General features: G+C 36.1%; 1 protein-coding gene across 2 annotated transcripts in view; it reads left to right on the forward strand.

Annotated features, from left to right (window-relative positions):
* Nup160 (nucleoporin 160) overlaps positions 1-14,238 on the forward strand; it is a 55,141-nt gene that overhangs the window by 10,910 nt on the left and 29,993 nt on the right. Inside the window, exons 8-12 of one of the 2 annotated variants that reach the window (XM_047519284.1) lie at positions 7,978-8,055; positions 8,641-8,738; positions 10,427-10,511; positions 12,339-12,407; positions 14,040-14,135. In XM_047519284.1, the coding sequence (XP_047375240.1) occupies positions 7,978-8,055; positions 8,641-8,738; positions 10,427-10,511; positions 12,339-12,407; positions 14,040-14,135 (426 nt within the window). The remainder of the gene's footprint in view (positions 1-7,977; positions 8,056-8,640; positions 8,739-10,426; positions 10,512-12,338; positions 12,408-14,039; positions 14,136-14,238) is intronic. The other variant, XM_047519285.1, reaches the window with a different exon arrangement.

The raw sequence follows: 14,238 nt of genomic DNA on the forward strand, positions 1-14,238 counted from the left end.
GCCCAAAAGTATCATGTTGTTGACGTGTTTATCTGAATCGTACATCATTAATCTGTTCTCTCACAGAAGACAGCCTTTCAAATTTTAGACTGGTGGTGTGTGTGTACCTGTTATCCTAGTGATTCAGGAGACTGAGACAGGAGCATCATGAGTTCAAGGCCAGCCTGACAAACTTTGCAGTGCCCTGCCTCAAATAAAAAACAATACGGCTGGGGAGATAGCTCAGTCGGTAGAGTGCTTGCCTTGCAAGCACGAGGCCTTGGGTTCGATCTCCACCGCCAAAAAAAAAAAACAATAATAAAGAGTAAAAGCAATTATAGCTCAATGGTAGAATGCCCCTGGGTTCAATCCCAAGTACTGCAAAAAGAAAAAGAGCACACTTATCCTATCTCCCCTAAGTATATTCTTCGTGTATAGATTAGGGGTGGTGGGAGCACTGACCCTGTTCTTAGTTCCTTCATTTGTTAGTTATGTAATATTGTCTTGGTCACTGTCTTGTTCCATTCCAGTTAGCTTGTCTGTAAAGTAGTGGTTCTAAACTTTTTTGTTCTCAGGACCCAATTATACTCTTAAAAATTACTGATAATAACAACAAGTTTTTACTTATGTGGCTTTATATCTTTGAATATATGCCTTTGTTAGAAATTAAAAAGAAAAATTTAAAACATGCACATATTTGTTTAAAAATAACAACAGTAGCTAGGAGCAATGGCACCCGCACGTTCCTATCCCAGCTACATGGGGACTGAGACAGGAGGAGGCTTACAAGTTTTGAGGCCAGCCTAGGCAACTTAGTGAGACTCATCTCAAAATTTTAAAAAGGGCTGGAGATGTGGTTCACTGATAGAGCACCTTAGGTTTCAATATGCAATGCCACCAAAAAAAAAAAAAAAAAAAAGTAAACAATTTCATGTTAATATAAATAACATTTTAAAATAACCATATTTTACCAAACCAAAAAAGAAAAAATGTTTTCTAAAAGAGTAGCATTGTACATTTTTGCAAATCTCTTTGATATCTGATTTAATAGAAGTCCACTGCATTCTCTTATCTGTTCCTGCCTTCAAACTATTGCAGTGTTTTATTTTGGCTGAAGTATTTGAAGAAAACCTGACCTCGAACAGATGCATATTTGGAAAAGCAAAGAGTAGCTTAATGTCTTTTTCATATCATTGTGGATACTATTCTTTATTTTTGGACCAGGAATTGAACTCATGGCACTTAACCTTTGAGCCACATTCCCAGCCCCTTTCATTTTTTTAATTAGAGACAGTATCTTGCTAAGTTGCTTAGGGCCTAGCTAAGTTGCCAAGACTTGCTTTGAACTCACAATCCTCCTGCCTCGGTCTCCCAAGCTGCAGGGTTACAGGCATGTGCCATTGTGCCTGTCTTGGATACTCTCTAAAGTGATAGATTTTGAAAGATTAGTTGCGGTGTGAATCTGAAACTTAAAATGAACTTTTCATTTTTAAATCTATTTGTTTTGCACCATGAATGAAACTAACTTGTGCATAATTTTGTAAATACCATTCATTGGTTGGTTGGTGTGTCTCAACTGAGTTAATATTATTCTTCTAATATTGCCACATTTTATAAATAGTGTATTTAAGTTACTGTGTTGAAAGGTGATTCCCAAGGCTACCTCTAGGCTCAGTTATACTCCAGAAGGACTCACAGTGCTCAGTATATATTTGTACTCGTGGCTTGGACTTATTACAGTGAAAGGATACAGGGCAAAATCAGCAAAGGGAAGAGGCACCAGCTTCTAAGAGTCCTCCCAAATGGAGTCTCACAGGATGCACTTTAGTCCCCCAGCATCTAATAGTCATAACATATGTGAAGCATTGTCAGGGAAGCTTGCTGAGGCTCAGTGCCCATGATTCTTATTGGGGGCTGGTCATGTAGGTATGCCTAACATATACTAAAATTCCAGGCTCCTGGAAGGAAAACAGACGTTGTGCAGTCTAGGCTCAGAATTCCATCCTTACCAGCTTGAGAACTGTGAGAACACTTGAAATGCAAGTTTCAAGACACTAACCAGGAGCCAACTTTGCAAGCAAATCTTTCTAAGGAGGTCAACTTCAGGCCTACTATGTTAAGCCTTTTCTGTACAATTCTTATCACTGTGGATCTCTCAGAAGAATCTTTTAAATATTGGGAAGCTCTCAAGCTTATTGTAGTGAAACATGAAATTATAATTTTCTGAATTTATAATTTTCATCCTAAAACTTGAAATCTATCGTTGGCAACAAATACTGTTTTCCTTGAAGTGATGGGCTCACTTTATTCATTTCTTTACATAGCTTTATCAAGATATAATTTCTATACTATACAACTTACCCATTAAAGTACACAACTTGCCAGACACAGTAATACATGCCTGTAATCTCAGCAATTTGGAGTCTGAGACAGGAAGATGGCAAGTTCAAGGCCAACCTCAGCAACATAGCAAAAGGCTACTGATGTAGCTCAGTAGTAGAGCATCCCTGGGTTTAATCCCCAGTACTAAAATATACATATATAAATATATATAAACACTCACACACACACAGTTTTGTGGACTTTTGTGTTGTTTCTGCCTTTTGGCTATTATGAATAATACTCCTATAAAAATTTTTGAATAAGTGTTTATATAGATGTATATTTTCACTTCTTTTGGATTTATATACCTCATAGTGGAATTGCTGGATTATTTTTTTCCCAGTACTGGGTATTGAACCCAGGGGTACTCAACCACTAAACCACATCCCAGCCCTTTTTATTTTTTATTTTGAAACTTGCCGTTACTAAGTTGACAAGGCTTGCCTCCAACTTGGTAATCCTGCCTCAGCCTCCTAAGAGGCTGCTATTCCAGGTGTGTGCCACCACATCTGGCTCAGTTGCTGGGATCTTATGTTTAATTTTCTGAGGAGTAACCAGAGTGTTTTCCAATGTGGCTGCACCGTATTACATTCTCAACAGCAGTGTATGAGGGTTCTGATTTCTTTACATCCTCATCAACACTTACTATGATCAGACTTTTTTATTCCAGCCATTCTGGTGGGTGTGAAGCATCATCTCATTGTGTTTATATCTTAATTGAAGACACGTCTATTCAGAGCTTTGCCCATTTACTAAGTAGAGATGTTGATTTTGGGTTTGGGATTAAACCCAGGGCCTTGCACATGCTAAGCAAGTGCCCTACCACTGCAATAAATGCTACACCCCCAGCTCCTCTTTTTACTTTCTTGATGGTATTCTTCGAAGCACAAGTTTTTAATTTTGACGAGGTCCAAAGTGTTTTTTGTTGTTGCTTGTGCTCTTAGTATCATACCCTAAGAGTCTTTTGCCAAACCTACGGTCATAAAAATTTACTCCTTTTTCCTCTTAGAGTTTTATAGTTTTAGCTTTTACATTTAGGATTTCGATCCATTTGAGTTTTATACATACATATACATATATATGTGTCTGTGGGTTTGTTTTTTGTGTGTGTGAGGTAAGGATCCAATTGCATTCATTGTTTTGCATGTGGATGTCCAGTTTTCTCATCACCATTCATTGGAAAGATGGTCATTCTTTCCCCATCAAATGATCTTGGCAATGTTGTCAAATTGCTTGACCTGTGACACAGGTCTTGATTCTAGTCCATTGATCTGTTTGTCCTATGCCAATACCTCCTGTCTTGATTACTATTGCTACTTTGTGGACTGTTTTGGCATCAGAAAGTTCTCCTTTGTTCTTTTTCAAGGTTGTTTTGGCTATTTATGAGTCCCCTTTAATTCCACATGAGTTTTAGAATTACCTTGTCAATTTTTACAAAGAAGTCGGCCAAAATTCTGATAGGGATTATGTTGGCTGTGTAGGTGATATTTAAGATTTTGCCATTCTGGCAATTACTATATTCTGATCTTACAAGCATAGGATGTTTTTCCATTTGTCTAGATCATCTTTAGTTTCTTTTATGTTCTATAATTTTCAGAATGTAAGTTTTATACATCTTTTTACCGAGTATTTGGTTCTTTTGGATGCTGTTTTAAATGAAATTTTTTCCTTAATTTCATTGTTAGGTTGCTCTTTGGAAGTTTTTAGAAATGTAGCATTTTTGTATAGTGATATTGTATCCTGCAACTTTTTTTTCAGTTTTAGATGGATACAGTACCTTTATTTTATTTATTTGTTTTTATGTGTAACTGAGAATCAAACCCAGTGCCTCACACATGCTAGGCAAGAGCTCTACCACTGAGCCACAACCCCAGCCCCTGTATCTTGCAACCTTACTGAACTCATTCATTTGTTCTGATAGACTTATGGTGGGATTTTCTATATACTAGATAATGTCACTTGCAAATAAAGTTTTACTACTTCCTTTCTAGTATGGATACCTTTTATTTCTTTTCTTTTGTCATTGTTTTTGTTTTTCTGTTTTTTGTCTTGTCTTTCTGTTTTGTTTCTTTACTTTTTTTTTTTTTTTTTTTTTTTTTTGGCTAAATCTTCCAGTACAATGTTGTTGAAAAAAAGTGGTAAGAGCTGACATGTTTGTCGTAGTACTGATTTTAATTCCTAAGATGTAAAACTTCTTATGTTAACTGAATTTTTTACAAATGCCCTTTGTCATTCCTAGCTCATAGTGTTTTTATAATGCCAGAGTGTTCAGTTTAGTACCACAACTTTGATTCAGGTTAAGAAATCAGTAATTTTGGCTGGGAGTGTAGCTCAGTGGTAGAACACTTGCCTGGTGTGCCCAGGGCCCTGGATTCCATCCCCAGTATTGTGAAACAGAAAAAGGAAAGAAACCAATAAATTTACCCATCATTGCTTTTGCATCCTCAGTGCAAATACTGACACAGTGAAAAGGCAAGTAATGACTACCCCTTACTTAAAGGGGTTAACCTCATCAACCTCCTGAAGTGGTCTCAGGGACCACTAGGAAGCTGTGGACCATATTTTGAGAACCACTGCTCTAATGGGATTAAACCCAGATTTGAATGTAGTATCCCAGGAGTGTATCACATTGGGCTGAGCCATTGCCTCTTTTGCTTTGAGTGGTACAGTCCTTAAACAATGAAGCCTAAAATCAGAGTAGCTTTTTTGGCAGCCGTGTAACATAACTTACTCAAATTATAGTAAATTTGTGATTTTGGTAATGGGTACTAGACGTGAACCCAGAGGTACCTTACCACTGAGTAACATCCCAGCCTGTTCTATTTTTTTATTTTGAGATGAGGTCTCAAAATAAGTGAGGCTGGCTTCAAACTTGGGATCTTCCTGCCTCAGCCTCCCAAGTTGCTGGAATTTCTGGTGTGCGCCATCACTCCTGGCTGTAACTTTTTTCTTTTCCCTTTTCACAAAAGCTGGCATTTGGTGGTTTGTTTGTTACCTCTCTTATTTGTACCCTTTGCATTTTATTTTTTATTATTTTAAATCTCTGTTATTTCACATCCATTCACATTCATTTCATTTGTTTCTGGTTGTTTTTCTTATGATTCTTTGAATCCTGATTTTGATAAATAAGTATTAATTCAGTTCTTCTAGCATTGTGTCTTCTAAGATTGTAGTAAACATCTCAAATAGGAGCCCTGTGGACCTATGGTGTGGTTCATGGGACAGTTCTGGACCACAAATTCTTTGTTACTTATTTGCAGTGAAATAAATATAGAAAGTGAGAAGAAGTATTTAGAAATTGGGTGTTTGTTTTCAGTACTGGGGATTGAACCCAGGGGCACTTGATCTCACTGAACTGTATCCCCAGCTCTTTTTATTTTTTGAGAAAGTGTCTTACAAAGTTGCTGAGGCTGACCTTGAACTTTTGGGCCTCCTGCCTCAGCTTCTTGAGTAGCTGGAATTACAGGGTGCACCACCTCACCCAGCATTTAGAAATTTATAGTGGTTAGATATTTCCACAGATATCCACACTTGAAGTTAATGTGTTTATAAAATGTCAGAAATTAAAAACAAACAACTTATCCTTTCCCACAATTCTTATCCAGTTTGAGAAGCACTGCACTAAGCCAGCTCTTTCCAACTTTTTGTATGTGTATGGCTAAAATCTATAAAAAGAAATATTTTGGAGGCCGAGGCAGGAGGACTATAACTTTAAGGCCAGCCTGGGCAACTTAATGAGACCCTATCTCAAGATAAAAGGAGCTGAGAATGTTGCTCAGTGGTAGAGTACATCTGGGTTCAAGCTCCAGTACCACCAAAAAAAAATGGGAAAGGAAAAAGGGTTTTGCACTGCTACCTAATATACCTATTTATAATAAGACGTATAGCAGAAAAAAAATTTCATGAGATATAATCTGTCTTTACTGTGACACTACAATTGATGAACTAATGAATGCTAATAATTTAGGGCTTTTTGATGGGGTTATTTGTGTTTTTGTTGTTGTTGCTTTGTGCTAGGGATAGAACCCAGGGCCTCTTGCATGCTAAACGTGCTTTCTACCGCTGAACTGTACCTGTAGCCCCTGCATATATTTTTCATATTTTATACACTTCCTATTTTTTTCTCAAAAGGCAAATTTGCTGTTTACTTTTCTTTTTGAGGGGGAGTTGGCAAGGACGCAGAGAAACTGAAACTCTCTGTGAGACTGGTGGTAATTTAAAATGCTGCAGCCATCGTGAAAAACTGACATGTCCAAAAAAAAAAAAAAAAAAAAAATAGAATTATAAACAGAAGAATTGAAAACAGGGTCTTAAGGACAACATAGCAGAATTATTCACAATAACCAAAACCAAAGTCAACCCAAATGTCTATCAGTGGATGAATGGATAAACAAAATGTGGTTTATACATACAGTGGAAAAATACAGCTCTTGAAAGTAAGGAAAATCTCCCATTTGCTACAACATTGAGGACACTAAAGACAAATATTACATGATCGTGAGATAGCTAAAGTTGTTGTATTCATACAGTCAAAAAGTGGAATGGTTTCTGGGGGCCCAGGAATGAAGGGGATAGGGGGGTTGTTGTTTAATGGGTATAAAGTTTCATTTCTTCAAGATAAGAGTTCCAGAATGTACTGACACTACTAAACTTTATATTTAAAAATGGTTAAGAGGTGGGCTAAGGATATGGTTCAGTGGTAGAACACTCGCCTAGCATATGTGAAATTATAGGTTTAATCCCTACCACACACACACACACACAAAAAAAAAAAAAAAAAAACAAAAAAAAAAAAAACCAGGTTGACCATGGAATAGACAAAGGGGAATGAAGAAAAGGGAGAAGGGATAGGATAGAGAAAAACATGAATATTCCACAGTGAATCTTGCTATTAATGTACATCCACAAGACACTAATTGGAAATAAAAAAACAAACTATAAGTAAATAGCAGAAAAAGGTAGAGTGCTTGCCTAGCATGTGTGTGGCACTGGGTTTGCTCCTTAGCACCACATTTATAAAATATTTATAAATAAATAGGACTGGGATATAGCTCAGTGGCAAAGCATCTGCCTTGCATTCACAAAGCCCTGGGTTTGACCCCCAGTTCTCCCACAAAAAAAATAAAATAAATAAATAAATAAAGGTATTGTGCCCATCTATAGCCAAAAAAAATATTGGAAAAAAAAAATAGTGGAAAGATCAGTAGAGGGAAGGAAAGTGGAAGTACTGGGAACCGAATCAGAACAAATTAAATTGCATGCTTTTATAATTATGTCAAAGTAAATTCTGTTTTATAACTAAAAAGGACTAATAAAAAATAAATTTTAAAAAAGATTAAGATGGTAAATTATACTGGGGTTGTAGCTCAGTGGTAGAGCACTTGCCCAGCTTGTGTGAGGCAGTGGGTTCAAGTCTCAGCACCAAATAAATGAATAAATAAATAAATGGTACTGTGTCCATCTACAACTAAAAAATTTTTTAAAAGATGGTAAATTTTATGTTACATGTATTTTAACCACAGTTCTTTTTATAAGTGGTTTTTGAACACTGATAACCATCACTTAGAAAAGTAGCATATTGATTTTTTTTTTTTTTAATCAACTCGTGTTTTCCAGTTCTGCATTTTCCAGTTGGTGAGCACTGAGAATAACCGCTATAGTTTAGATCACATTTCCTCACTATTCACTTCTCAGGTAGGTTGATTCATCTTTTTTCATCTCTTGTAAGTATACTGAAGAAGTATGAACTATAGCCAGGCAAGGTGGTATAGGCCTGCAGTCTCAGCTGCTTGAGAAGCTGAGACTACAGGATCACTTGAGCCTAGGAGTTCAAGACCATCTTAAAAAAAAAAAGAAAAAAGAAATGCAGGGCATGGTGGCGCACACCTGTAATCTCAGCGACTCAGGAGGCAGAGGCAAGAGGATTGCAAGTTCAAGATCAGCCTCAGCAATTTAGCAAGACCCTAAGCAACTTGGCAAGACCTTGAGTTCAATCCCTGGTACCAAAAAAAAAAAAAAAAGCAATCAAAAAACTAATAAACAACAAACAAATAAGTATTGGCTGACCCTACTGTGTGTCAATGGGATTGTAGTCTTAAAATGGAAAATTTTATAATGCATACTAACAAAGTTTGATTTGGATTTATCAAGTTCATGTAGTGGGTACCATGTTTTGTTTTTATGCATTTATCTCTCTTAACAGTACCAATTTAAGTTATTATGAATGACTGCCTTTTCTTTCTTATGACCTATTTCCTTTTTCTCCCTATTTCTTTCTAGGAGACACTGATTGACTTTGCCTTAACCTCCACGGATATCTGGGCCCTGTGGCATGATGTAGAGAACCAAACAATTGTGAAATACATCAATTTTGAACAGTATGAGTCCCCTAAGTCTGTCATCCTCCCTTACCTCAGATACTTTCTTGCCAAGATGAGAGCTATTTAGAACCAAGTTTACATTTGAAGGATTCTGACCTGGGTTTGCCTATTGTTCTTATTTTCTGAAGTACCTTCTTTTGTATTTTGTTTTTGTTATCTTTTGGCTTCAGGACAAAATAGGAATACTTAGGGTTGGACTAAGATAAAGAAAATATCATATTTTTGGGGAGAGAGCACATTCCCAAAATACTTTTCATCTGGAAGTTTTCTTTTTTGGTGGGGGGTACTGGGGATTGAACCCAAGAGTGCTTAACCATTGAACCACATCCCCAGGCCTTTTTATTTTTTATCTGGAGACATGATCTCTAAGTTACACAGAGCCTCACTAAGTTGCTGAAGCTGCCTTTGAACTTGGAATCTTCCTACTAACTTGCAATCCTCCTGCCTCAGCCTCCTGAGTGGCTGGGATTATAGGCGTACGCCACCATGCCCGACTCATCTGGAAGTTTTCTTTACTTCAAAGCAAGACCCACAACTTAGAAAAGACACTACATACCATAACCTTGCTATGGCCAGTACTTCTTTATTGTTCTTCATGTTCTCAATTTCCTCATCATGAGATGAGAAATAGATTGAACAAGTAGAGTGCTTCCTAAACTTTTTAAAATAAGAAATTCTTTTTTTCTCAGAAAAAAATGAATTATGATATATAAAGCAAAACTAGTATTTTTTTAATATAAGGTTATAATACAACTTAGTATTCATAATCTCTAATGTAAAATATATTTGGCAACTAGTATTTTTAATGTTTGATGTTCTTATATTTGGCATTTAATATTTCTAATGTATGTGACATCAGTTTAAACTTTTATAAATCAAATGGTGGTTATAAATACATTTTAGAAAACAATTTTAAGCAAACATTTTGTAACCCCTGAAACACTCTTAGGGGATTCCTTGGAACACAGTTTGAGGACCACTGAACATATTGAACCATCCAGGTCCTTCAATACTAAACATTGGAGTAGAATTCTAGGAATGGTTGCCCCCAGATTTACCCTTCACTCACACCTCAAAAATATGAGAGTAGTCCTTATAGATGGCATTCAAAGTAGTAAAAAAAAAAAACACAGGCTATGGAGTCAGAACAGAGTTGGAACCTTGGTTGTGCAACTTAGTAGCTGAGATAAGGCATTGCACATCTGGAATCCCAGTTTGAGGCCAATCTCAGCAACTTAGTGAGACTGTCTCAAGATAAAAAAGGGCTGGGGATGTAGCTCAGTGGTAAAATGCCCTTGGCTTCTATCCCTAGTTAAAAAAAAAAAAAAAAAAGAGGAGATCCTAAGGCACACATGAGTAATATCTAGAACTGCATCTGGTATAATATCTAGCAAAGAGTAAATACAGAACAGATGTTGGCTATTATTTGTGTTTAGTATTTTAATTTCAGGAAGGTGCCTATTAAAAGTTATTAAGAACACATTTTCAAAACCCAGATTCTACTAACAATTCCTCCTCCACCTCCTCTTTTTATGTTTATCTTTGTGGCAAAACATTTATCTTTAAAAGAATTGATCAAGCAGAGTGGTTGATTGCAGGCATTCATTTATGAGGCCTTCCTTGCCCAGATGTTGCCAACAGCATAAGTTTATTTTTGTGTAAACTTGGACTTTTTTTCTCTGTAGTAATGTTGCAGGTCAGTGGAATCCAGTTTTTATGCAGCCTCTGCCAGAGGAGGAGATTGTTATCAGAGATGATCAAGACCCCAGAGTAAGTAACACTAAAGTGTTATGTCAGGGAATGATTTACCCTTTTTATTTTAAGAAAAACCAATTGTGTTAGAGCTCTTTCAGCTGCAAGTGACTTAAACCAACTAAAGCTAAAAAGAGTGAATTGACTTGTGCAGCTGAAAGTTGAGGATCACCTGATTTCAGTGCCTTCAGGGCTTGGTCTCCCTTCTTTTTTCTGCTTCCCCCTGGTTGGGTTTATTCTCAGGTGTGCCCCCTCTCCTGAGTGGGCTTGCATTCTCTGAACTTAGCAGCCCCAGAGGAAAGAGGAGCATCTCAGTTCTACATACTATATCCTCGAGGTGACACTCTAGTCTGGCTCAAGTTGTGTGCTACTTCCTGATGTAGTTACTATGATCAGAAGCAATAGGATGTTCTGGGCTAGCATGGGACACAAGTCCATTCTGGGCTTTGCCATTGCCATTTCAAGACCGGTGAGGTCAGTTGAGTATGGATGGGGAAGAATGGTTCCCCAAAGAAAGATAAAGAGATTTGTTAATAAGATGAGGGGAAAGGATTCTGTATGGGCACAAATGCTAGATTCTACTACATAGTATTTTATGTGCACATAACCTAGAAATAAGAGAAGCAGATAATTTTTCTTTTAATTTGGAGTATTTTTAATTGACACTAATTCTGCTTATTTGTGGGATACAGTGTGATAATGATACATGTACCTATGTGTAATTAGCATTAGGGTAATTAGCACTTCCACCTCCTTAAACATTTATCATTTATTTAGAAATAAGATAAATTCTGATAGAGGTATATACAATGAAGATAATAATTTTAGAAGATAATACAATAAGGAGCACAATAGTCTCCCCATTTTTCAGAGATACCCTCAGGATAAATTAAAGAAAAAACTTTCAGTTGATGCCTTAGTGTTAAAATGGTATTAAAGATTATGGACTCTGGGTGTGAAACAATGACTATTACATAGGAGTGAAGACCCCCACTTTAAATAACTTAACTTGGAATTTTTAATTCCAAGAGTTTATTGGTAATAGTTATTAATTATTCCAGTTAACTACTGGCATTTGGCTTTTGTCTGAAATTCAAAATCACATGCTGATTTTTATTTATTATCTTCATTTTTCTCCTTCATTTTGGTCATTTTATCATCCACCTGAAGCTCAGTAGAAGGAAAGAAACAAATGAAGGTCAATCAAATTTGCCCCTTATGAGTAAATCTGGTTTATGAGACTGGGTCAAATTATCAGGGAACATAAAATGTTTCCATTTTATTCTCTACTTCATTGCCCCACTTTTGTGAGCTTTTTGCAGTTTGTTTTGTTTTATTTATATATTATGCCTATTATTATGGTTTACTTTTATATGTGAACCATCTACTTTTATAAATGTTACAGAAATCAGCCTACTTTAATTGTTCTCTTATCAATGCATATTGCCTATAAATTGGATTTGCCTCTTTCACTTAAGATTGGCACTTGACAAGCCTCATTTTCCAATGAAACCCAGTGAAGAACTACACAAGAGCACACCATTTTCAGTATAATACATCAGATGTGACCCAAAAATGTTTTAGTGCCCTTCATGAAGAAGGGCAGAATGTCCATTTCATACACTAGAAATTCAAACTTTGCTGTAAATGTGTTGGATTCGCCAACCTTTTACAAATTCTATCTTTTTCAGAATGATATTAATTTTTAAAAAGTTTTTTAAATTTTATTTTTTAATGTGGTGCTGAGGATCAAACCCAGTGCCTCACATGCACTAGGCAATCACTCTACCACTGACCCACATCCCCAGCCCCATGATACTAATTTTTCTTTAAATGTTTTAATAGGAAATGTATTTGCGGAGTCTCTTTACGCCAGGACGATTCATACATGCGGCTTTATGTAAAGCTTTACAGGTTGGCAAGAAAATATTTAATGTTTACTTAAGACTTTCTGATTTTATTACTATATTGTATAATAATATTCTTTTTGGCTTTGCCTGTATTAAAAACTCAACGTATTTTTGTTTGTAAGTACTTTTGTAATTTTTTTTTTTTTTTTTTTTTAATGTTCTTTCCATTAAATAAAACTTCTGGCAGAGAGGTGAGAGTAGGAAGCTCTTTCCGAAAAACTAGTGAATCATGCCAGAGGTCTAAAGAGATACTTGGGCCTACATTATTGTAAAAATGTACCTCCTACACTGCATGTAATCTCTGTACTTGAAAGAAATTCTAAGTGGTTTTTGGTTAGTTTTAATTATACTCTGTTGTTACCCTTTTGTTACTACGGGGAAGGTCTGACTTGGTTCAGTTCAAGAAGACTCAAAAAATCTTAACTTCAACCTCACATGGTTTAAAAGCTGCTAAAGTTATGTAGCTTCCTTCGATTGACATTTAACTTTATGGATTTAAAAAAGAATAATTGCTCATAGGTTTGAAAGATACCTTAGAATCTCCTACTCTAACCTACACAAAGCATAAATTCCCTGAGACTTATCTGACAGTTATTCAGCTTCTAATTGTATCCCTCCCTTGACAAGTTTCTTACTAGCTTTTATGTGAGTTATTATTCCTAAACTATCTTCTAAAAGTTCTTCCAAGAATTGGATTGAATTTATTCTCCATCCTTTCAGTGGATTATTTTGAAATTTGGTAGAATGAGTGCAAATACACCTGTAATTCCAGTGACTCAGAAGGCTGAAGCAGGAGGATTGCAAGTTCAAGGCCAGCCTCAGCCACCTAGAAAGGTCCTCAGCAACATAATGAGATCCTGCCTCAAAATAAAAAGTAAAAAGGACCAGGGATGTAGCTCAATGGCAAAGCACCCCTGGGTATCAAGAAAAAAACCTTGCCATGTTGTCTTTCTCCAGATTAAACACAGTTTATTAACTTTAGCTCAGGTGATGTGATTTCTAGGCCCTTGATTTTTTTGATAAGTCTATTCATTGCAAGTTGTCTTTTATCTCTGATAAAACTTGAGGATGACACAGTTACTTTCTCCTAAGGTATTTTTTCTTTCATTAGCATTTCTTCTTTATTCTCAGTCATTTAAGTGTATGCCACTTCTCTTGTTATCTCTTAGAATGAGATATTAAAATTCATCTTTAAGTCCATTTATTGAATCATTCCTATAGAGTTACCTACCCACATCACTATTCTAGCTTACTTTGTGTCAGTTTGGCGCTGGGGATTGAACCCAGGGATGCTTAACCACTGAGCCACATCCCCAGCCCTTTTTATTTTTTGTTTTGAGACAGGAGCCTTGCTAAGTTGCTGAAGCTGGCCTCAAACTTGCAATCCTCCTACCTCAACCTCCTGTGTCACTGTGACACTTTGCCCAACAGATTCATGGATATTTATAGTTTATTCTAGAAACTATTTTACAATTGTTATGATATCTTTCAGAAATTATTTGCATAGTGTTATAAGTAAAGAATACTGTAGACACACCTTTTCTCTATTATATTGTTCATTGCTTCAGTGTCTTTATGCTGGAATATTTTTCATCCATTTTGGGGTTTAACACTCTAAAATGTCTCATAATTTTAGATTTTCTGCCGAGGAACCGAGAGGAATTTGGATCTTTCATGGAGTGAACTAAAAAAAGAAATTACATTAGCTGTTGAAAGTGAGGTGAGATTTCCGGTAAATATAAATAATTTCTTTCTTTTTATGTAAAGCAGAAGGGTACTGAGGACTTGTCAGAAGTTCACTTGATTTTGTTAGTAGAAAGTATAAATGGCTAAAC

Source organism: Sciurus carolinensis, chromosome 11 (genome assembly GCF_902686445.1).
Source record: "Sciurus carolinensis chromosome 11, mSciCar1.2, whole genome shotgun sequence".
In the NCBI taxonomy this organism is placed as follows: Eukaryota; Metazoa; Chordata; class Mammalia; order Rodentia; family Sciuridae; genus Sciurus; species Sciurus carolinensis.